Source organism: Chionomys nivalis, chromosome X, assembly GCF_950005125.1.
Source record: "Chionomys nivalis chromosome X, mChiNiv1.1, whole genome shotgun sequence".
Lineage (NCBI taxonomy): Eukaryota > Metazoa > Chordata > Mammalia > Rodentia > Cricetidae > Chionomys > Chionomys nivalis.
The window spans coordinates 14,560,108-14,584,996 of NC_080112.1; the positions used below are offsets into that span (position 1 = coordinate 14,560,108).

Here is a 24,889-nt window from a genome sequence, read left to right on the forward strand (position 1 = left end):
TATTGTACTGATATTAGAGTCCTAGCCTATTTCTATAATTATCCTTTCTCTATTTCCCAAGATTTTTGTCTTTCTGCTCTGTATTCTGGAAATTATCTGCTACTCTTTCTGAGAGTTTTATTTCTGCTATCATATTTTTAAATTATACTGGCACATACTCTTTGTACAAGGCCATGGATTTTATCACATTGATTTAAGTATATCATGTGTATTGACGATAGTTACCTCTATTCGTTTTTTTCCTACAAATGACATAATTTCATTCTTCATTATCACTCAACAAGACTGCACTCAACACCACCATATTGTCCACTCCCCTGTTGAAGACAATGCAGGTTGGTTGCCTATCTTGCCTGCTGCAAATAGTGTTGCAGACATAGATGTGCAAGCATCTCTCTAGTATGTATCCAGTCTTTCTCTGTCCCAACTGCAAGCTCCAAAATAACCACATGGAAACTTCTTATTAATTATGAAAGTTCATTCAATAGCTTAGGCTTGTTTCTAACTAGCTCTTATAACTTAAATTAGCCCATTTCTATTAATTTATTCTGCCCCATGACTTTATTACCTCATCTCTGTAATGCCCATCCTGCTTGACCTGTGTCTGGCAGGCAACTTCACTCTTCTTCCCACCATGCTCTCTGCCCTGAAAATCCTGCCTAACTATTGGCCATTTAACATATTATTAAACTAATTAGAGTAACACATCTTTATAGTATACAAAAAGATTGTTCCACAACTTTCCCCCTTTAGTCTAAATATGAGTGGAAGGTTTTAACTTTAACATAGTAAAGTTATATGCAATAAGAAGAGTTATCAGGTATTATCAAAATAGAAGGAAAAGGTATTAACTTTAACTAATAAAACTATATGTAATAAGAGCAATCAAGTAAGAATTATATTTACAATGTCCAGTCCATTTGTATTTGGAATATTTGGAGAAAATACTCTATTATCTCTTATTTTAATGTATTTAAAGTTTTATACTTGAACAATTTTCTCTTAACTTGTATTACCATCTTAAAACTATCTTTTCCGGCCTCAAAAACATTTTTAGATAAACAAATTAAGCTTTTAGGTTTCTCAACCTTATAAACTTTATATCTCTTATCTAAGTTTCTTTCTATAATTTTATAATAAGGAAAACTGTAAAACTATAACTATCTAGTCTTCAATCTCAATCAGAAACCCAAGAAGGATAAAATATTACTTGAGTAAGCAGGAAGTACAGAGCAAACAACTTCCAATCCTATAGAAATTATACAAGCATCTAGCTGGCTGGACAGTCACCCAAGATTTCTCTGCAACATTGGAACATCCATCTTTGGCCTATAGACCCAGGAGATGTGACAGACTTTTTTGTGAAGTAGGAATTTTGAAGGGCTGTCCTACCTTGTCTTAACAAAATTTGGCAGATGTTATCTTTTGTGTCCTGCTTGTCCAATCTGGATATTATACTGTCAGCAATTGAGGAAAGGGCAGTTTATTTGCCTAGTAGCTAACTTTTGCCATATAGAAAGCTAACTCCATATGAAGGTTCTTTGATTGGTGCTGCCAGGAGCAGATGTATCATATTGCATGAAAAGCTTTATGCCAGTAAAATATTAAAATGCCATATTCTGTAGATCTTTGAAATTTTTAAAGACCATCTCTCTATTTAAATATCTGTTTGACCTTGAATATAGTTCTAACATAAGTATAAGTTTGATTGTTAATAGATAACTAACTACTAACCTGTATTTCTTTATTGTCATAAATAGCTTTCAAGGACTAGAACTTTACATTAAATTTATAAATGGAGCTGCATAGGTAAAATAGCTTAAACATAAAATAAAACGTATAATACAGTCTAACAAAAATAACCTTAAATTTGTATCAATATACAAAAATATCTTACACAAGAGTAGAAACATATAAACAGTGTAACAAAATAACTTTAAATGGGTATCAATATACAAAATTATCTTACAGAAGAGTATAAACACACACACACACACATATATATATACAGTATAACAACAATAACCTTAAATTTGTATCAATATATACAAACCCATACCAGTATAAAATATTTGAGAGTATTTGAGAGTAGTTGATTTTTTAGGTTGAAGGTAGATACAATATCTAAACTTTTATCCTAACATTTCTTTTTTTTCTAAATAGTTTTATTGAGCTATATATTTTTCTCTGGTTTCCCCCCTTCCTCTTCCCTCCCCTTCTATCCTCTCCCATAGTCCCCATGCTCCCAGTTTACTCAGGAGATCTTTTTTTTTCTATTTTCCGTGTAGATTAGATCAATGTATGTCTCTCTTAGGATCCTTGCTGTTGTCTAGGTTCTCTGGGATTGTGAATTGTAGGCTGATTTTCTTTGCTTTCTGTCTAAAACCACTTTTGGTGAGTACATATGATACTTGTCTTTCTGGGTCTGGGTTATCTCACTCAATATGCTTTTTTCTAGATCCATCCATTTGCCTGCAAATTTCAAGATGTCATTTTTTCCACTGTATAGTAGTACCACATTTTTCTTTATCCATTCTTTGATAGAGGGGCATTTAGGTTATTTCCAGGTTCTGGCTATGATAAATAATGCTGCTATGCATGTAGTTGAGCACATGTCCTTGTGGTATGTTTGAGCATCCTTTGGAATATATACCCAAAAGTGGTATTGCTGGGTCTTGAGGAAGGTTGTTTCCTGATTTACTGAGAAATCACCATACTGATATTCAAAGGGGCTGTACCAGTCTGCACTCTCACCAGCAATGCAGAAGTGTTCTCTTTAATCCACATCCTTTCCAGCATAAGTTGTCATCAGTGATTTTTGATCTTGGCCATTCTTCTCTGAGCTCTTGATTTGCATTTCTCTGATGACTAAAGATATTAAACATTTCCTTAAGTGTCTTTCAGTTATTTTAGATTCTTCTGTTGAGAGTTCTCTGTTTAGGTCTGAACTCCATTTTTTATTGGGTTATTTGTTCTTTTGATGACAAATTTCTTGAGTTCTTTGTATATTTTGGAGATCAGACCTCTGTCTAATGTGGGGTTAGTAAAGATCTTTTCCCATTCTGTAGGCTGTCATTTTGTCTTGTTGACCATGTCCTTTGTTTTATACAAGCTTTTCAGTTTCAGGAAGTCCCATGTATTGTTTCTCTCAGTGTCTATGCTACTGGGGTTATTTTTATGAAGTGGTCTCCTGTGCCAATGGGTTCAAGTGTACTTCCCACTTTTTCTTATCCTATCATTTCTGTATCCCATTTTTCTTTTCAGAATGAAATTCCTGAATCTAATTTTCTTTGCTTAGTATCCTCCCTGACCATGACCAATAATAACTTGTGCCTAACCCTCCTAGGTGATAACAAAGATTTATTGAACAACAAAAAACCTCCCACCCCACTTCTTGGGAATGAGGACATTATGCTTTTAAATTGCTTCCTGTTTCTTGGGGCACTGACATCTTTTGGGGACCCTGAGAAAATTAGGATAATGGTAAATTCCTGGCTAGAATAGTCTGTGAGGCTGGGCCATCTCAGCCAGCAGCCTTGAAGCTGTTCTGAATGTAGAACTCTGAGGAAAGTGCAACAGAGGTACTCTGAGAGGCTGGATCACCCGGGCCACCTGTTTTCATTGGTGTCTGGTCCTGTGCGCTGAAAACACATAAACTTTCAAAGGTAACATACATATCTGCATATAGCTACGCATAATACAACTATGGACCGTGCATTGTATACAAGCTAGCCAGAGATGATGTTTTGTTTCCTGTTTGAGCAAGCAAAATATACAGCACCTGTCTTGTATTTTTCTAGGTTTATTTCTTTATGTCTGATGCCAGGATTTTCAGGGGATTTACCCCAATCAAACCTGATCTCTATCAGCCTTGAATGAATCCACAGCCTTTCCTTTTCTGTGGAAACAAAAGCACAATCGCTTCTCCAATATAACTTATTTTTTTACTTCCATTTTGATGTTAAGACATTTTTGAAATATATAGGTTGGTTTAAATTAGTAGTTTGTATGTTCCAATGTCTCTCCTCAGCCATCATTTGATTATCAGCAATCACAAGATTTAAAGTCAATACAACACCATACAGGTCCCAGATTCCCCATGTAGTTCCTATCTCTATGTGACTTATCCTTTTTATAATATTTGGTTTCCTCTTTAAAGACTTTATCTTATTACTTTTTCCATTTATTTTTACTTTTTAAATTTTATGTGCATTGGTGTTTTGCCTGCATGTGTGTCTGTTTGAGGATGTTGGATCCTGGAGTTACAGTTATGAGCTGCCTTGTGGGTGCTCTGTATTGAACTCAGGTCCTCTGGAAGAGCAGTCAGTGCTCTTAACTGAAGAGCCATCTCTCCAGCCCCAATCTTATTACTTATAAACTATTTTTTCTATGACTGCCTATACTCATTTTTTTAAAAACCCTACACACATTTCTTTTAAACACTCTATAACCTGTTTAGGTTTTTTCCCCCATCTGGACCTGTTTTACTGTGTGTCTGTAACCATTTCTGTCTGCATGACAAAACGGAAACATCTTCCCAGCTTACTCAAGGTGTGCTGGCGACTCAAACCCACAGGCAGCGGCTCAGAGATGTGTCTCTGTACCACAGACGGCATGAGAGACTATGGGACTAGGAAGCCACATTTACCTGCATTTTTTTTTGTGTTTGGAACCTTCTTGAAAGCTTTCTCGGGTCTTATGTGGAAATATGTGCCCTCACATTTGATGCCATTTTTAGTTGGACTTTTTGGTCAGGACTGTTGACACCCCCCAAAATGACACAGAGATTCTATCAATTATGAAAGTGTGGCTGATAGCTTAGGCTTGTTTCTAACTAGCTCTTATAACAACACATATTTATTAGTTTATTTTCTGCCTTGTGGCTTTATTACCCCACCTCCATCATGACCACTCTCCTTGCTCTGCATCTGGCTGGTGACTCTGTCCTTCTTCCCAACATTCTCTCTGCCTTGAAAATCCTGCCTAGCTATTGATCATTTAGTTTTTTTTTTTTTTTATTAAACCAATCTGAGTTACACATCTTCACAGTGTACAAAAGATTATTCACTAGTATGCTGAGTTGGAGTCCTAGGGGTGATATAGCTGGGTCATATGGTAGTTTTGGTTTCAATTTTTAAGAATATGTGTATGTGTGTATGTTCATATGTTTGCAGATGCATATGTGCCTGTGTGTGCACATGCATGCGTACATACATATACACATATGTGCCTTGGGTGAGTTTTATTCTTGATTTTTTGAGACAGAGTCTCTGATTGGTTTGGAACAAGCTAAGTACGGTGGGCTAACTGGCCACCAAACATCAGAGATATACCCATCTCCTTTTTAGTGTTGTGATTATAAGTACATAAATGCTGCAAGTCACTAGGCACATCTTTGTTTTTAGATTTTTAAAATGCAAGTGGTGGGGTATCTAATTCAGGTCTTCATGCCTGCAGGTATATTAGCAACTGAGCTATCATCCTGGCCACAGTTTTAGTTATTTGAGGAACTTCCATATCAGTTTCCACAGTGGTATGTCTGTCAGTTAACAGTTTTCTGTACTCTCTGAGTTACTTTTAATGGAATCCTGATTTTTGTTCCAGAACTTCTTTTCAATTATCTATATGAATGCAATAATAGATTTTCCTTTTAAAGTAGTTTTATTCTCTCTGCATGGTTCCAACTGCATTTAAATCGCTTTTCTGTTCTTTTTCTTTATTAGCACTTGCTACTCATCTTGGATGCTTTCCTGAAATGTCTGTTAATTGTTTATTTACATTAGGGACAAGCACATGAAATCTGATTCAGAGTTTCTTGTGTGTTTCTGGGTTTACTGAGAATGGTTCTCAGTCTTGGATTGCTTGTCTCTGGTTGCTTCCTTTGGTGTGCTCGTGAGAGATGGGGGATTTTGCTAATACATCTATCTTTAGGTACTTTCTCTTCTGCTGCTTAGATCTTCCAGACTGCTGTTCAATAGAAACATAATTGGCTGCTATTGTGCTTGAAGAAAAGGACGTGAGTTTCAAAGTTGTTAGATATTTAAGATATCCAGCTCTTTTCCTTGTTTTCAATATAGTGTTCTCAAATTAGTTGAACCTTATATACCTTGGTCCAGAGGCCCTCTGGTTTACTTTTATAGATAATCATTCTTCTGTATGTGTGTATGTGTGTACACGTGAGTGTGCGTGACTCAGTTGCGCTTATTGCAGCTTTTACATTTTTTATTTTAAATTTTAATGTGCATTCAATATTGGTTTTGGTAACAGATTTATTAATATGCAAATAAGATACTGTAAAATTTATTCCTTTAAAGCAGTGGTTCTTAACCTTTCTAATGCTGAGACCGATTAATACAATTCCTCATGTTGTGGTGATTCCTAACCAAATTTTTGTTGCTATTTCCTAAGTGTAATTTTGCTACTACTATGAAATGTAATGCAAATATTTGTGTTTTCCAATGGTCATGAGAACCACTGCTCTAAAGTATATAATTCAGTAGTTTAACTATATTCATTAGATTGTATGGTTATCAACCCAATCAATTTCAGAACATTTTTACCATTAAAAGTTCCCTCCCTAAAGTCAGTCGTGGTAGCATACACTTGTTATTCTAGCACTGACAGGCCTGAGGAAGAAGGATCTTGAGTTAGAGGCATGCCTGCGCTACATAGTGATTCTACCTTTGAAAACAAACAAATAATAGCAACCAACTAATGGACAAAGTCTCCCCCGGACAAAAAAGAAAAGGAAAAAGGATTTATGCAACCTTTTACCTTTCCATCATTACCTCTTATTCACTGACTTACTGAATTCTCCTAATCCATTCAACTAACATTTAGCTATTAGTTGGATTTCTGTTTTAGTGGGTTAACCTATTCTGAGAATTTTATATAAGCAAAAACACTTTATGGTGTTTTTTTTTGTGTGTGTGTTTTTCGAGACAGGGTTTCTCTGTGGTTTTGGAGCCTGTCCTGGAACTAGCTCTTGTAGACCAGGCTGGTCTCGAACTCACAGAGATCCGCCTGCCTCTGCCTCCCGAGTGCTGGGATTAAAGGCGTGCGCCACCACCGCCCGGCACTTTATGGTGTTTTTAATGTGGCTTCTTAACACAGTGGTTCTCATGCTTCCCAGTGCTGTGATCCTTTATACAGTTTCTCCTGTTGTGATGACCTCCAACCATAAAATTATTTTTGTTGCTACTTTATAACTGTAATTTTGCTACTATTATGAGTTGTAATGTAAAATATCTGATATTCAAGTTACAACGGGGTCGTGACCCACAGGTTGGGAATCACTTATTTTACGTAATATTTTCGAGCTTAATACCGTTGTATATAGTAATACTTTATTCTTTTTCTGCTTGAATATTTTGCTTAATAGATAGATCATAGTTGATTCATATAGTCATTAGTTGATGGGCATTTGACTTGTTTCTATTTTTTGTTTAACATAGCTATTATGTAATATTTTACAAATTTTTTTTATTTTATAATGTATGTGTGCTTTTTCTGAATGCATGTTTGTGTACCAGGTGCATGTAGTTCCCTCAAAGGCCAGAAGAGGGTTTCATATTCTTTAGGACTGGAATTAGATGTAGTTGTGATCCACCATAGCTATATATCTAACAACTTCAAAACTCACGTCCTTTTCCTCAAGCATAGAAGCAGCCAATTATGTTGCTTTTGAACAGCAGTCTGGAAGATCTAAGCAGCGGAAGAGAGAGTATAAAGATAGATGTGTTAGCAGAGTCCCCCCATCTGTCACGAGCACACTGAAGGAAAACAACCAGAGACAAGCAACCCAAGAGTGAGGACCATTCTCAATAAACCCAGAAACACACAAGAAACTTTGAATCAGAATTTCACATACTTGTCTCTAATGTAACCAAACAGACAACACAAAAAAATTTAAGCAATTTTTTTTCTTTTGGCTATACACCTAGGAATAAAATGGGTCATTTGGAAACTCTATATTTAATGTAGAACAGGATCTTACCATATAGCCCTAACTAGCCTGGAATGCATTATATAGACCAGCTCAGCCTTGAACTCACAAAGATACATCTGCTCCATCATCCTTGCTTATGTTTAATGGCTAGCTGTTAAAGTGTTTTCCATAATGACTGCAGTTTTCCGTTACTACTAGAGTGGATGAGTTCTGATTGGCCCATATCCTCATTAACAGTTGTTGGTATCGATTTCATAAATATTTTGAACTTTTCTCTTTCAGAGTTACGGGTATTTCTTTGAGAAGGGCTTGGGGCATTTTCTAACATAAAATCTGAACTGTTTTTGGCAAACAGTTCTCGCAACTTGTAATCAGATACCATGTGTGAATTAACTTTTAGTTTTTAAGTTTTGCAAATATTTTCTTCCTCCTCAATTATATTTTTGTCTTGAGAAAAATATATTTTATCTTTCTAATTGGGTTTTATGAAGGAGAACAAAATGGCTTGTATCAGACTATCATATTTAATTATTGATTGTTTATTTTTATTCACATTAAATTATATGCAGATTTTTTTTTCACATTTAGTGGAATGCCCTGTATCTTATTCAGGTATATCCTCTTTCCAGTCCTTTTGTGTTGTGCACTTTCCACATGCACATTCATCCTAACTACCCCCATCTTCTATTAACTATGGTCCCTACACTGTTCCCAGGACCCAATGTCATAGCCCCTATATTTATAGTGGCAGCAAGCCAGTTACTGAATGAAATACAGCACCAGTTGATGAAGTCTGTATTTTTCTTGTGATCTTAAAAAATATTCTGTTCTCATACCCAGTCAGATTTATATTTAGCACAACCTATTTCTTTTCTGGGCCTTTGCCTGTAGAGTGGTCTTTTGTTAATTTTCCTGGACAGATTGAAGAATGTTTTAATCATTCTAACCTATTGTCATTTCCTGCTTTCTCAAATTTTATGCAGTTTATACCAATGTGAATTTATACGTGGCAATCTTTTAGACTTTGAAATGCTGTAAATTTCTACCTTCCAAATCCATCCATTCGTCCGTCCGTCCGTCCATCTATCCATCCTTCCTTCCTTCCTTCCTTCCTTCCTTCCTTCCTTCCATTCCTCTTCCTCTTACTCCCCTCCCTCCTTTGTGATTTTCCTGATACATGTTCCTTAAGATGTAAGAAAGATTCAGGTCTGGGGTCTAATCAATGAGCACTTGACATTTGACATTTTTCAGGAACATGTATTTTTATTCATTAAAATTATTTAAAGATTTTTTTTATATATGAGTTTTTTGCCAGTACACACACACACACACACACACACACACACACACACACACACCATGTATTGGATTCCTTAGAACTAGTGTTATGAATGATTGTGAATCACTGTGTGGGTACAGGTGCAGGGAACTGAACCTTGGTCTTCCGGAAGAGCAGCAAGTGCTTTTACTTCTGACCCATCTCTCCAGCCTTGGTATATGTCTTTTAAAAATAAATTACTTTAAAAATAAGCTTACAAAGTAAGCATTCTATATGGAATTTTCATACATATTTTGCTTGTCACTTGTACCCCTCTATATTTCTTAATTTAACATTTATTATCTTTTTTTGAGACGGGGTCTCTCTATTGTGCAGTTTTAGCTGACTTGGAGCTTGCTATATAGACCAGGCTAGCCTCAAACTCATAGAGCTCTGCCTGCCTTTGGCTCCAGAGTGCTGGGATTAAAGGTGTCTAATACTGTACCCAGCTGATCATTATCTTTTAATGACAGGAATGTCAAAGAAAATTAAAACATCGACTTGGTCTGGATTCCTATTTGCTCAAACCAGTGCAACGAATCACTAAGTATCAGTTGCTTTTAAAGGTAATTACATGAAGCATTTGCTTGTTTCTTTACTTTAAAAATTATTTTATGTGTATAAGTACTTTGTATGTCTATATGTGTAGCATGTGTCTGCCTGGTACCCATGGAGGTTAGAAGATGGCATCAGAGTTATAGAACCCAGGTCTTCTGCAAGAGCAGTCAGTGCTTTTAATCAGTGAACTATCTCTTTAGACCCTAATTAACGTTATTTTTGGAATCAGATCTAGTAGTCATCTGTAAGGAAGTGATTGACTAGGGAACACTAGCAATAGGTTGGAGAAGATGAACTTTAGGTATAAGATTTTTTTGCATTGTGCTTTTTCGTGGTGATATACGAATGACAATCACAAGGTGATTAAGCTATAAGGAGATCTTCATCCTCCATATAAGTTCTATTCATATTTAAGCATAATATTTTTAAAAGAATTTTTATATTAAGGTCAAAATATATACTTATTCATTTTAAGATTATGTTTCCTTTTGGTCCTTTCAATGAGAAATGCAAATGACACTCCCCTAGTTTAATGGAAAGGGGTTAGTAGAATCTATGTTATGTACAAATCCAACATAGATTCTTTTAAAATGTGTTTCATGATGTGTTTTTATAACTATTGTTTTTAGCTTTAAAGCATTGAATGGTTGCTCTTTGTTTTATACTCTAGAATTATTATTCTACTTCTCCAATTTTGACATTGTTATTAAATATGTTAATGTGACAGACAATATGAAAGAAATTACTCTAAAAATGACATTATCTTTGGATTACTGCTCAAAAGCATATTAGCTTCAAATAATTAATTTTTCCAGCAGTTTTTAATATGTGACTAATATTGTTTGATTCTTGACTTCTACTCATAGGAGCTCTTAAAGTACAGCAAAGAAGGAGAAGGAACAACTCAGTTAAAGGAGGCACTTGATACAATGCTGGACTTATTGAAGTCAGTGAATGACTCCATGCATCAGATTGCAATCAATGGCTATATTGTAAGTAAACTTTAATGATTGTTGGAGTTTTAGGGGGTAGACTTACCAGAATCCCTTTTTATCTTTTGGATTCAATTGGAAAATAACATAGGAGGCAGACAAATGGAAATAAAAGTATAAGCATTATTATTGATAAGCTAAGTGGAGGATTGGTAGCAGATCAGCAGCCAAATGGAATCTGATGACATTTTCCTGGTCTGTAGCAGCCTGCCTTCAAGTCTGAAACTTGAGTCAGTTAAGCAGACTCACTGTCCCAGAACTGATACTTACCCTAGTCTGGAGTAGATATGAATAAAAAGGCTCAACTCTTCATGGCTTGCCACCTTTCCCCAGAACTGCTCCATCCAGAGGGTGGTACTTTATCATGAGTGAGGTAATTAATCAAGAGTGAGGAAGAGATATGAGCATTGCTCCAGCTGAAATAACTCCACATGGCAAATGCCAAGAAGCCAACAAAAAGGAAGGTTCTTTTATGTGGCACCTTCGTAGCAATTTTAAATATATGTGAGACATGGTGTGTTTCAAAGTAAAAAGTTATGGTACAGTGAACAGTTTCAAAACTCTAAAAAGATTTTACTTCTATTGATTCTTTGTGGATTTTACATCATTCTGATCCCACTTCTCTCCCTGTCCCCTTGAGTCCTCCCTCTGCCCTTGTAGTCTCCCCCTCCAAACAAAACCAAATTTAAAAGAGAAACCAAACAAATAAAAGAAACAAAACAAAAATAAAAATAGCAACAACAAGAGAATCTGAGTGTGGACCATTGAGTCACACAGTGTGCCCTTTAGTCTGTTCATCTTTACTTGCGAGTGTTCATTGCTGTGAGCCATTGGTTTGGCTAGAGGCCTTTGGTTTCTGCTACACCACTGATAATGGCTTTCACGGGGGCTCTTCTTGGGTATCTTGTTGTCCTGTGTGTAGGGATCCTGCTGTTTTGGATCTGTAGTTTCATCCCTTTCACATGCTCCAACAACAGTTCATAGATTTGGTGGTTGCTGGGGTGGGCCAACTCATAGCCCTGGTTCTGGGCCTGCCTGGGTGATGGTTGGAGTGGTCAGTCCGCTAGCTTTCCCTCATCATCGCTACCAGAGCAAGCCCTCCAGCTCTGCCTTGGTTAGCTTACCTAATACAGCCTACAATAAGGAACCAGGTCAGTTCTTGCCATGAGACCTTCAGATGCAGGTCCTCACCCTCCCACCATCAGGCCAGCTCTTAATGTTTTGCCCTGGGGAGGTACAGCGTTCTCTTTCCTGATTGCCATAGGGGGCAGATGGAGGTTCTTTGTCCCATAATGTTTTGTCAAGACATTTAAAAATTTTTTTACAAGTTCTTTGTGTATGTATTATGGCTCCTAGTTTTGTGTCTTTATAGGATTCCTGTGTGTACAAACATGTATGTCTCTGCATCTACATGTGTTTCTTGTGTTTTTTCTTTGGTTCTTTTTCTCCTGTTTGCTTCATCCTATTCCAGCTTGTTTATTGTATTTTAGTTCATTTTCTTTTATTATTGGTTTGTTTTCTAAGGAGTGACAGCAAGGGTATGAATCTGGCTGAGAGGGAAGGTGGGAGAGGACCTAAGAGGAATTTGGGGAGTGGTAACTGTAATCAGAATATATTGTATGAAAAAAATCTATTTTCAATAAAAGAAAATAAAGGATAAAAAAGAAATTCATGCCACTATTCTGCCATCTTGGCCATTATTGTGTCTAACCTGGTTCACTGCTGGTTAATGATAACTGACTACCCACCTAGCAGCCTGCATAGTACTACTTTCTAGTACTATGAAAGTTAGCCTGTAAGGGTAAACGATGCAGGGCAGTATGAGATTGATTTATTCATTTCCTGTGACCAAATGTGACGAGTCCTCAGCAATAAAGTCTTATGTAATGATCTGAAAGAAATAAAGTAGGCAAAACATGCTTCAGAGTACTAGTAGGTCAAGCTAAAAACTACGATGTCAGTGTCTGACACATGGATATAGCTCTGCCTTCTCTGAATTGGTTTTGATTTTTCATTCTAGGGGAATCTGAATGAGCTGGGCAAGATGATTCTGCAAGGTGCATTCAGTGTTTGGCTAGGACACCGGAAAGGTGCTACAAAAATGAAGGATTTTGCAAGATTCAAGCCCATGCAGCGACACCTTTTCTTGTATGAAAAAGCTGTTATGTTTTGTAAGAGGCGTGTTGAATCTGGAGAAGGCGCTGATAGATATCCATCATACAGTTTTAAGCACTGCCTAAAAGTAAGAAAACTCACATTGTGTGATACAATATTATCTTATATGTATTCCACCTTGAATACTTTTTTTTTTTAACTTAAGTAGGTTTTATACTTTAGTTACTCATCCCTCTGGTTAAAAGAAACAACAAAACAAAACAATGCATGTGTGTTCATGTGTGAACTCAGACACGTATATGCTACAGGTCAACTTTGGAGGTCGTAGGACATTTCAGGTGTTGGTCCTCCCCTTCTACCTTGTTTGAAACAAGGTGTGCTGTTGATCATTGCTATGCACACCAGTCTTGCTATCCCAAGAGCTTCCAGGGGGTCTCCTGTCTCCACCTCCTTTCTGCCATGGGAACACTAGGATTCCAAGCATGTACTACCACATCTAGCAGAACATGGGTTTTGGGAGTCTGAAATCAGGGCAAGGGGTTGGGTCCAGGTGTACAGCTTTGATTCAACCCCCATCACTGTCGTCTCAGATGTTCTCCAAGCGGCCCTTTCTGCCCCGGCTCACCTGTGAGCACTCTTTCAGTGGTCCCGGATAAAATTCTTGGTCTCATTACCAAGAAGCTTTTGTTATAGGAGAAACAAAAAGCAAAGGGTTTCCTCCTCCTCACTGCGGTTTAAAAATGGAGAACTCTTGTGCTTAGCGTATTCCTACCCTCCTGTCTTTGTTCCTCCTCCATTCCTTAGCCCCATGCTTTCTGATTACCCAAAGCTATCTATAGCTGGACCTTCCTAATATATGTATTCCGTGCTATTCTTTGAAACTATTTTATTCTCTCTAGAACCCAAACTACCACTGTATATTAGTCTTGTGTTAAAATTAGGACACGGTTACTTGTGAAAGTCATCAGAGGCCCAGGAGTACTTCTAATCCACCTGAGGTTCTAGCTGACAAATTTGGTTATTTCAAACCTAATGAATTTTATCTTTCAAGTTTAAATTCTAAAAGTAACACATTTGTTTATGGAATGATTGGAAGATAGAACATTCTTACCTTCAATTCTCCAGTCATGGTCCTTTGAATCATTTTTCCTGAGTTTTTTTGTTTTTTGTTTTTTTTTTTTTTCTTTTCATCTGGCTTTCCCAGTATAGTTGAGGGCTGATGGAAATTTAGCAATGATTATGTGGCTGGACCTGTCACGGGCTTGAGGACATAGTTTAAGGAGGCCACCTGATAAAGCAGGCCCCACCTACTTTTGTTTTTCCTTAGACTGGTCAGCTGCCTCTAGCTATATCCAGCAAAATTCCAACCTAGAACCACCTCCCTGAATGTTTCCCATTGTCCGTTTTGTATTCAATTTTGAATCCACAATAACTCCACAGATTCTTCAAAACTCCAATCATTTTTATCACAAGTACTCAATTACTCTTTTAATATAGTCCACCTCTAAGTCTACATATCTGACGTACTTATAACTTTAATAAACATCAATTGAGAACCAAGACATTGTGATGTCTTTGTGACAGGTTTTAGATCTTGCCATCTGTATGCGTACTCCTTGAAAAGGTACTTCACCTTTGTAGGCATGTTTTACATAAACCAATTTGATTCACATTCTGTTTGTGAAATGATCTAGTAACTGCTTACTGCAGAATTTATTTGCATTGATTTCCTATTTTATTTTAAATTTGATACAATGATAGACATGTCAACAACAGAGTGTTTCTGAAGTTAATTAAAGTAGAGAAGGACTAATGAGGTAATGAAACCAGAAGGGTTACAATAGTTGCCATGGAAACAGGAGGAATTGATGCAAGAACCATTTCAATGGAAGGCAGACATAAGGGCTTAGTGACTTACCAGATATAGAAAATAAATACTACTTGACATTTAAAAGAAGAAAATCTGTCCAGTTTTTCTTCTGTTTTCTGATATAATTGTATCTTTAATTGAAAAGAACTAGTCAGTGGTGCTGGCAAAATTTTAGATAAAGATTTCTGGGAAAAGGGTGATGCTGTAGACTAAGAAAGACGGAAGTTAGACTGTTTCTTAGATCTCATTATGCTTGCTTCTTCCAGCTGTTTCTCATGAGAGTCCATCATTACTGGTCAGTGTGCTGCTAAACATAGCTGAACAACTTCTCTCCCCTGAAATGGATTTTTTTGACTGCATAACAGCAAGCTGGAACCACACAGCCTGCTCATGTCTTTCTAATGACTATATACTCTAATGCAAGCACGTAACAACCGTAGAAAAGCCATATGTCAGGTCATAGGTAACCAGGTAGAGACGTCGCTTCCCCAGATCCATCAGATTGTGTACCTGCTTATTATCATCAACTGTTGTTTTCATTGAACACACAACAGTGCTAACTTTGTGTCAGATAAAAATGGTTTGATTTCCCAGGAAATGCCCACATGTATTTAAGTAATGATGTGTTATATATTTTAGCAATGGGAAATAGTAAAACAGTTGCCATTCAAATACAGAAATGGAGGCAAAGCCATATATTCAAAGCTCATTATGAACTGGGGAGAAGGGTAAAGAGCTTGTCATTCAAGTATAAGGACTAGAGTTCAGATCACTCGTGGGTGTGGCTGCCCCTTGTAATCTCAGCTCTAGGGGATCTTCAAAGCAAGCTGGCTAGTTAGATTAGCTGGATCAGATGAGCTCTGGGTTCAACAAGAGGCCCTGAGTCAATAAATAAGGTGGAGACCTATTGTAGAAGATACCCGACATGAACCTCTGGCCTCCACACATGTATATATATGTACCCATGTACATGGGAACATGCATACCCATATGTACATACCTCTACAAATACTTATATGATCTGAACATACCGTTTACTCCTTATATCTCTATATCAACTCTATGAAATACACAATTTACCAATTTTATGGTTGAAATAAGGGAATTTGAGAAAAATTCAGCACCTTACACTAAGACACACAGCTGATGAATGTTAGTGATGGATGGAGGTCCAGTCTGTCCTTCTTTGACTTGGAAGTCTGTTTGTCTGCTACCTATCATCCCATTGAGACAGTTATGTGATGAAACGTAATTACTTTTGGAAAACAATAGGATCCAAATAGTCTTATATCGAAATATTCAAGCAGAGATAGATTAGAGTGGCACAGAAAGGCTATATTTGGGATCATTTGAAAGTCACTTTAGACTGTATTCAAGGTGGATGTCAGAGGCTCTTTAACGAACATAGCTAAGTTGCATTTCTAAGTATAATTGTTTTCCTTTACCTTAATGCAGGAATCTCATGAGCAATACCTTTAATGTTTATTAGTTTTAATTTGGGTTATTTCGGGGGTTCGTAAGTGTAATGGAGTGTGATATTCCTATAGACAATTAGGAAGGAATTGAAAAAAAAGAGGAAAGGCAGAGAACAACTTAAAGAAAATGTTACACAAGAGACTGAGGTTGTCCCCCATGGAATTAGGCAAGGTTAGCAGCAAATGGTGAAAGATAATTTTGCAAAGCACAAACCAGGATTGTTGTAATTGGAGCCGTTGGGCGCCACTCTGTTGTAATTGGAGCGGCAGGGCTGCGTCCCCGGCACCCAGCCGCCCACATGGCTAGCTTATAAACCAAAATAATTACACGGAAACTGTATTCCTTTAATCACTGCCTGGCCCATTAGCTCTAGCCTCTTACTGGCTAGCTCTCATATCTAGATTAACCCATTTCTAATAATCTGTGTAGCACCATGATCTGGTGGCTTACCAGGGAGATCTTAACCTGTGTCTGTGTCTGGTGGGCGAATCATGGCGACTCCTGACTCGGCTTCTTTCTCCCAGCATTTTGTTCTGTCTACTCCACCCACCTAAGGGTTGGCCTATCAAATGGGCCTAAGCAGTTTCTTTATTAGTTAACCAATGAAAGCAACAGATAGATAAAGACCCACCTCCATCACAGGATGAGAAGAAAGTGGTGGGAAGGAAGAAATACTTCATACAACACAAGTTTTACTGCCCTGAGAAGGTTCTCATTCCAGTTAGGTATTTTCTTTGCTGTAGAGGCTGAGGGATTGGTGGGAATTGAAAAACCTCTGGGAATTTGTCTGGTCCTTCCCTAACCCATAAATTTGCTACTTATTAGTCATAGGGAATAAACTTGTCAAATCAAATTATTCTGGTCAATAATTACTTCAAAAAACATTGAAATTAATCAATTTCAAGTGGCTTTTCCCATTGATGTTTAATAAATTATACATCTAACAAAATTCTGTTTTACTACTGTATAGTTAATTTCCAGCAGAATTCAACCTTTGATAGGCAACCTGGATATTCAGATGTATGCCATTTATATCAACCACTGGAATGGAATGTGGTATCTGAACTCTGAGTGCATATTTCCACAAAAACACTTAAGTCATCATGCCTATGGCTTCCCTTTTTCTGCTCATTGAAAATAAAATGTGTATTTTGCTTACCTGAGACATTCTGTTCCCAGAGATTATGACAGAGCATGATGAATGTAATTTCATATTTGTAATCCAATGATCAGGAACAATTTGATTTGTTGTAGATGGAAGAAGTTGGAATCACAGAACACGTGAAAGGCGATAACCGCAAATTTGAAATATGGTATGGTGAGAAGGAAGAAATTTACATTGTTCAGGTTGGTTATTTTCCTGGAAACCATAATCATCATTAAAATGACAAATTTTTATTTTATTTATTTAATTTATTGACCCATCATCTTCAATTTGTATTATCTATATATTTCTGGGTGTGGAAGCATCCACTGGAGAATGTTAAACCTACTAGGAGTTTCTTTATTAAAGAAAACTGATTCTCTTTACCCCAGAAGCCAGAAATAATCTATTACTCTTTACTTAGTAGTGGGAACTCTGAATCCCTTCCCAGCACTCTGCATTGGAATGTTGGTTGACTTGGTCTTGTGAGGTCCTGGGCATCCATAGCTGCCATGATTTCCTGAATGCAGTGGTCCCATCACATCCAGGAGATACTGGTTTGCTTTGATCCTCCCAAACCTCGGGATCTTAAATTTTTTTCTGTCCCTTCTCCTGTGGTGGTTTCTGAGCCTCGTGTGTGTGGGGTGTGATATAGAAGAGGCCATTTATGAGTGAACATGCCATACTCAGTCTCTACACTTTAAACAGTTCTAAGCTTCTTTGTTAACCTTCAAACACTGCACAAATCAACTTGTCTGATGAGCTTGGAGAGTTTTGCTCAGGTAGATATTAATTTAGAGGGCAGTTTGATATTATACCTATTTAACAAAATAATATTAGTAGGTTCACATGTAGAGCTTATGAGCTCCCCAACCAAGGTTCTTAACCAACTTTGCAATACTAGGCCTGTGTTTTCTCTAGTGGAGCAGACCTTAAATCTATCAGGAAGCAGTTGGTTACCTTCATAACATTCATGCTAAGGATTTTAGGTGTGTGTGTGTGTGTGTGTCTGTCTGTCTGTCTGTCTGTGTCTGGGAATTTGTGCGGTGCTTTACGAAGCCAGTAGAGAGCAACGGATCCACTGGAGTTGGAGTTGAAGTTCATTGTTTGCTCTCCTGAATGGGTGCTAGGTATCAAGGTCTGGTCCGTTGCAATAACAGTGCATGTTATTAACCACAGAGCCATCATCTCTCCGGCCCCAACATTAAGATAAAAAGACTCTGTTCAGTTTCCAACACTCATGATAGGTGGCTTACAACAATCTATGGGAATTTGACTCCTGATTTCCATGCGCCTTGAAGGCATGTGCTGTGCTTAACATACATGCAGGCAAACCATCCATACATACTGAATAAAAGTAAATAAATAGATAGTTTAAAAATGATTTAAAAATCTGAAAAAAAAAATCTGAGTTGGGCCGGGTGGTGGTGGCGCACTCCTTTAATCCCAGCACTCGGGAGGCAGAGGCAGGCAGGTCTCTGGGAGTTCGAGGTCTACAAGAGCTAGTTCCGGGACGGGCACCAAAGCTACAGAGAAACCCTGTCTCAAAAAACCAAAAAAAAAAAAAAATCTGAGTTAGTAAAAAAAATGTTGGTTACCTTTTATAAAATCTCATTCCTTTCAAGTTTGGCTGCTACTTTTTTTTGCATCTATGAAGTTTCTACAATTAGCGTTGAGTTTCCTTTGTCAAGATCCTGGGCAGGTGTGCTCTGAGGCCCACCCTGTTTCAGGGAGGGGAGTAGACTCAAGACATTTCAAGATAGTGCTGTGCTATTTTCACTAAGTCTGTGTCACGACTTGTGGCTGACCCATATGTTATTAGCTGTTACAGATGTTCAGTTTTTTTAATTTTGTATTGATCGCAGTACATAAGCCCTTCTTGGTTTGCTTTAAGTTATGAGTTAGTACCATATAAAAGACTTACCTTATAAACAATGGGAGAGCATTTAGGGAATCCATCATGTAAGTATAAGTTTTTAAGATGATTATGTAATTAATTTTAACTGTGGAACTACTAGAGCTTGCTTTGTTTTTAACAAAATTGAAACAAAGTGGTGTGTGTGTGTGTGTGTGTGTGTGTGTGTGTGTAAAATCCTCCAGTGAAGTAACAGTAGCTGAAAGGATCTCTGTATTTCCTCCAGTTGTTATACTCTTTAAGGCAATTTTAAAATGATTTTGATTATAATATCTAATCAGATTGCTAGTGATCAGCCTCTTAAATGCTTTAAGAATTAAAAGGCTAGAATTGGAATCTGGTGTTTCATAGAGTGACTCATGTTTGATTACATTTTTCATTATTATAAAAGCATTCTTTTCAAAAGGAAACATACCTTTTCCTTCTGTTTTAATTTTTAGGCTCCAAATATTGATGTGAAGATGTTATGGTTAAAAGAAATAAGGAACGTTTTGTTGAAGCAGCAAGAACGTTTGACTGGTAATTTCATTTTTTTTATTGAAAATAGAATTTTTTCTCAAATAATATATCTTGATTATAATTTTGCCTTCCTCTACTCCTCCCAGTTCCTCTCTACCTCCTCTCCCATCTGGATCCATTCCCTTTGACTGGTCATTTCAGGCTTCCATGCTTTATATGGAGAAGCATAATGACAACCCACTAGGTTGGGTTTTGTGAAAAGGCTTCCTGGGAATGGGGCTGATAATTTGATAATAATGAAGGGATTCATTAAACTACAATAAAAAAGTGACATTGAGATTCAGAAAGCTTTAAAAAAAAAACCCAACTGCTAATTTAAATTCTAAGGTGAGCCTAGGTGCTTCAGAACCAGTTGAGATCAACACAGTATCAAACTCTAGTCCTTCCTGGGGGGTGACAGTGAGTAGAACCTCACAGAACCAGTGTTCAGAAACGTTGGGATGAAGAATTGGTTACACTTTTGAACTTGTACTTACAAAAAAGTCTCTGCTTGTGTGTATGATGTAGATGTACATACTTGTGTATGTGACTATAGGTGTGTGTGTGTGTGTGTGTGTGTGAGAGAGAGAGAGAGTGCGTGCATGCTCATGTGTGCATGTGCCACAGTGAGCATGTGGAGATCAGAAGACCAGTTGCATTATACCTTCTTTGAGGCAGGCCCCTTTTTCATTGTTCACTGCTGCATAAGACAGGCTAACTAGCCCTGGAGCTTCTGGGAATTTTGACTTTACCTCCTATGAGTGTTGTGATTAAAGATTGTAACTGGAGGTTTCTCTTCTGTCTGCCAGTTCCTGAATTACCACTATGAGACTTAATATTAATTACAAACTGTTTGGCCTATTAGCTCAGGCTTATTATTAACTAGCTCTTACAACTTAAATTAACCCCATTTCTATTATTCTATATTTTACAACAAAGCTTGTGGCTTGTTACCTCACATATTGCTTCCCGGGTGTCAGCTGGCTACTTCCTGACTCTGCCCTTCATCTCTTTTTATGTTTGCTTGGATTTCCTGCCTGGCTCTATTCTGCCTGGCTGTTGGCCAAATGAACTTCTTTATTAACCAATGGTAATAAAACATATAGCATACAGAAAGGCATCCCACACAACATCAACAGACATGTGCTATTGAGCCCTGTTTTTTTTTTTTTTGTTAGTTTTAGATGCAGGTCCTCATTCTTGTGTAGAAACTGCTTTGCCCACTGCGTGTTACCCCAACCCCTAGTTTGTATCCAAATACACAGTTTGGACTCTACAGATAACTTTAGATGGGTCTTCTTGTTTGTTGGTCATTTCAAATACCTGAAAATGCTGTGTGTGTATTTCCATCTGTCTCTCTATCTCACTCTCTCTTTTCTCCCACCCTCTGTGGTGTACGTGAAAGTCATCCTTCAAAGAAGTAAGAAACATGACTTATAAATGACAGATAAGCTTTGTTTTATTGTTCAGCTATGAAACAGCTGGATCAGCCAAGAGAATTGGATGAACTTTCTCTTCAGCAGCAGAAAGCTGAGTAAGTGATCATTTCACTCAGAAACATAATTCTTTAAATTTATTTAGATTTATTTATTTCTCTTTATGTGTATGAATATTTTGCCTACATGTACAAACGTGCACCACATGTTTGCCTGGTTCAGGAAGGTCAAAAGAAGTGTTGGATACTGAATTTATAGACAGTTCCTAGCCACTGTATGGATGCTGGGAACTGAACCTGGGTCCTCTGCAAGGGCCACAATGGTTCCCAATCACTGAGCAATATCTTCAGCTCCCAGACGTACCAAACAATGTAATTATAACAACCAGCCTTCTGTGATAGCAATAACTCATCAGATAATGTAACCACACTGTTTTCTCATATCTAAGCCATATATTGGAGTCACATAGTGACCAACAGTCCCTATAAATTGCAAGGCTGTTTTTAAAATATTTAAGTACTTTGCACTTGATCTTACAAAGAATTGCATTCAGACTGACGGTAAATGCAGTGGTTCTCATTCATAGCTTTCTCTTTAGGGTACTTTTACTTACTTTCAGTCTGTTGGAGAAACAGTATGAGAACAACAGATAAAGGACTGGTTCACATTGTGTAGACCCTTGATGAAGAACCCTTGGTGGTGGTTTAGATATTTTTTGTATATAGTTAAGGCATAGATCTAGGTAATGAAGTTAGCCTGAAGTTCTTCAGGATGATGGCAAAGTTGTACATGGCAGCTCGGCACTGCTGCTTTAAAACTCAATCTTGACATCCTGCCTTTAACAATCTTTAAAGCTGCATTCTTTGCATCTGAGTGTACATAGAGATTTTCCATGCCATTTCCAAAACCCCGACAGAGTTCACTGAGCTACACTAGTTGCATGGTACTGGAAACACTGAATGACTTACGACATATACTGTCTTTTTTCCTTAGTCACACATATCTCCCAGAGGTCTCTAAAATCTGAGACAGCACATGATTTTCATCGGGATCGACTCTGAAGGTCTTTTTCTGACAGGGTTTGTAACATTCAGACACAGAAGTGAAGATTTTGTTGTATGAAGTAGTTGCTGTAACAGTAGCTGGTGAAAACTTAACAGTGTGAATCAGGATAAAATTTCTTCTACACCTTCCCTGACACATTGTAACTGGAAGTTTCTCACCCATCTACCAGTTCCTGAATAACCACTCAGAGGCTTAATATTAATTACAAACTGTTTGGCCTTTTAGCTTACACTTATTAACTAACTATTACAATTTAAATGAGCCCATTTCTATTATTCTATATTTTACCACGAGGCTCGTGGTTTATTGCCTCACATCTTGCTTTCCTGGCAGCTGTTGGCATCTCCCTGACTCCACCTTCTGTCTTCCCGTATCTGTTTGGATTTCCCGCTTAGCTATATTCTGCCCTGCCATAGGTCAAAGTGGTTTCTTTATTAACCAATGGTAATAAAACATATTTATAGCATGCAGAAGGGCATCCCACATCAACACATTAAGGTGAAAAGTCTTCAGAGCAATACAGGTTGTACACATACATGTCTTGGGTTTAGAAGGGAGTAATATTATCTTTGCATAAAAGGGGTATGCTGGCTTGAATCCTAGGACTTAAGCTCTTGAAACTGTTTTATATTAACTATTAAATAAGGGCACATCAGCTATTGGAATGGATTTTCAGCTTATTGTTAACACATAATATCAAGATAGACCATTTTAAGTTTTGCTATTCTTAGACTATGCAAAAGCTCACCTATTTTTATGGTGGCTTTTTCAGAAAGCAAGAGGAAGCTCTTCTAAATGCTGTGGAAGTGGAAAAAGAGGTAGATCAAGCCAGTGGCATGGTGGAGGTCAGGAAGGCAGTTGTGCCAGTTCAAGCACAAGTAAATTGCACAGGTATGTGTCTTGGTTATCTGAAGAAAAGATTCAATAACTATGTGAGTTTTAACTTCTGTTGCTAATGTGCAAAGAATCTAGTCATGTGTTATTTTTGTATAAAGAAAAGAGAGTTAGCCTGTTTTAGAAGACTTTCATTTCTTGCACACAAAAACCACTCTTATGGAAACTACAGAGCACTGTTTGTCAAAGTGTGATCCTTGGCCCAGTAACATTAATATCACCTGGGAACTTGTTTTATAGAAGAAGGTTTTATTGGCTCTTTCTACTTCAGATCTTCTGAAGCAGAAACTTTGGGTATGAAGCCCAGCTACCTGAATTTTGACCAACTTTCTATATAATGCTCATCTGTGTTCAAGTTTAAGAACTCTTGCAATAGGCCAGGCGGTGGTGGCGCACGCCTTTAATCCCAGCACTCGGGAGGCAGAGGCAGGCGGATCTCTGTGAGTTCGAGACCAGCCTGGTCTACAAGAGCTAGTTCCAGGACAGGCTCCAAAACCACAGAGAAACCCTGTCTCGAAAAACCAAAAAAAAAAAAAAAAAAAGAACTCTTGCAATAGAGGACAGGAATGAATGCAACACAGATATTGCCTTCAGTGGATATACTGTTTATTTACCATTGGTTTTGTGACTAGAGCTGGAAAATTTGTTTTCTTATGAGAATTATGTTATTGAAATGATGGTACATAATGCATTTGATTCATCTAATCAGTGCACCAGGAATTTTGTAGAGTTGCATCTGAAGTCTAATTAAAATACACACAGCTGCCATCTTTACAATGCTAGGAAGGTAGATTATTCAGTAAGCGATTAAAATGGAGTGTGGTAAGTATCATAATAGGGAGGTATAAGGTACTATACAAGCATACGAGATTCCCTAAATAGCTTTGGAAACAATAACATAGACTCCCTGAGAAATGCCAAATACTCAGGACTTAATATAGTAGTCCTTAATCCTACTAGTTGAGGAGGAAAAAGTAATGATGACCATGTTCAGTTTTTAGTTATCCATTTAGAGGTTGTTTCCTTCAGATCATTATGTTGTGACTCCCAGCCCCAGAAACAAAGAGAGAACCTAGTATCAAATGCCTTCATTTGACAGATATGGAAACCACATCAGAGAAGGTCACATATTTCCAAGGTGACATGAACAGTTGACTGTGGCTGAGATGGGAGTCTGTAAATGTGTAACTTAGATTTTGTCTTAGTTTTTTTTTTCTGGTGCTGTAGGAGCATACCCTGACAAAACCAATTGAGGGGGCTTGTTTATTACAGTGTACAGTTCTTGGTTACAGTCTATCAGAGCAGGGAAGTCACAGCTGTAGGAGCCTGAAGCAGCTTCATATTCACAGTCATGAAGCAAAGAGAAATAAATGTATTCATGCTGCTTGCTTGCATTAATAGTTTCCTTAGATAGTTTTCTTTATGCTTATAAAGAAATGATGCTGTCCACTTTCAGGCTAGGTCTTACTATATCAATTAAAGTCACCCCCACAGGCTTGTCTGTGGACAGAGACTTCTCTCCCACCAGGTCCCACATCTGTTTAGTCCAAAATAAACACATAGAGGCCCTCATTAATCATAAACTGATTGGTCTATTAGCTCAGGCTCCTTATAATTCTTATAACTTATATTAGCCCATAATTCTTGTCTGTATTAGCCA

The 24,889-nt window shown here is 37.4% G+C and overlaps 1 protein-coding gene across 2 annotated transcripts in view; it reads left to right on the plus strand.

Annotated features, from left to right (window-relative positions):
* The window catches only part of Mcf2 (MCF.2 cell line derived transforming sequence), a 72,867-nt gene that overhangs the window by 42,024 nt on the left and 5,954 nt on the right, over window positions 1-24,889 (plus strand). For both annotated transcript variants that reach the window (XM_057759214.1, XM_057759215.1), the window contains 7 exons: window positions 9,740-9,832; window positions 10,691-10,816; window positions 12,837-13,058; window positions 17,532-17,624; window positions 19,777-19,855; window positions 21,305-21,368; window positions 23,108-23,226. In XM_057759214.1, the coding sequence (XP_057615197.1) occupies window positions 9,740-9,832; window positions 10,691-10,816; window positions 12,837-13,058; window positions 17,532-17,624; window positions 19,777-19,855; window positions 21,305-21,368; window positions 23,108-23,226 (796 nt within the window). The remainder of the gene's footprint in view (window positions 1-9,739; window positions 9,833-10,690; window positions 10,817-12,836; window positions 13,059-17,531; window positions 17,625-19,776; window positions 19,856-21,304; window positions 21,369-23,107; window positions 23,227-24,889) is intronic.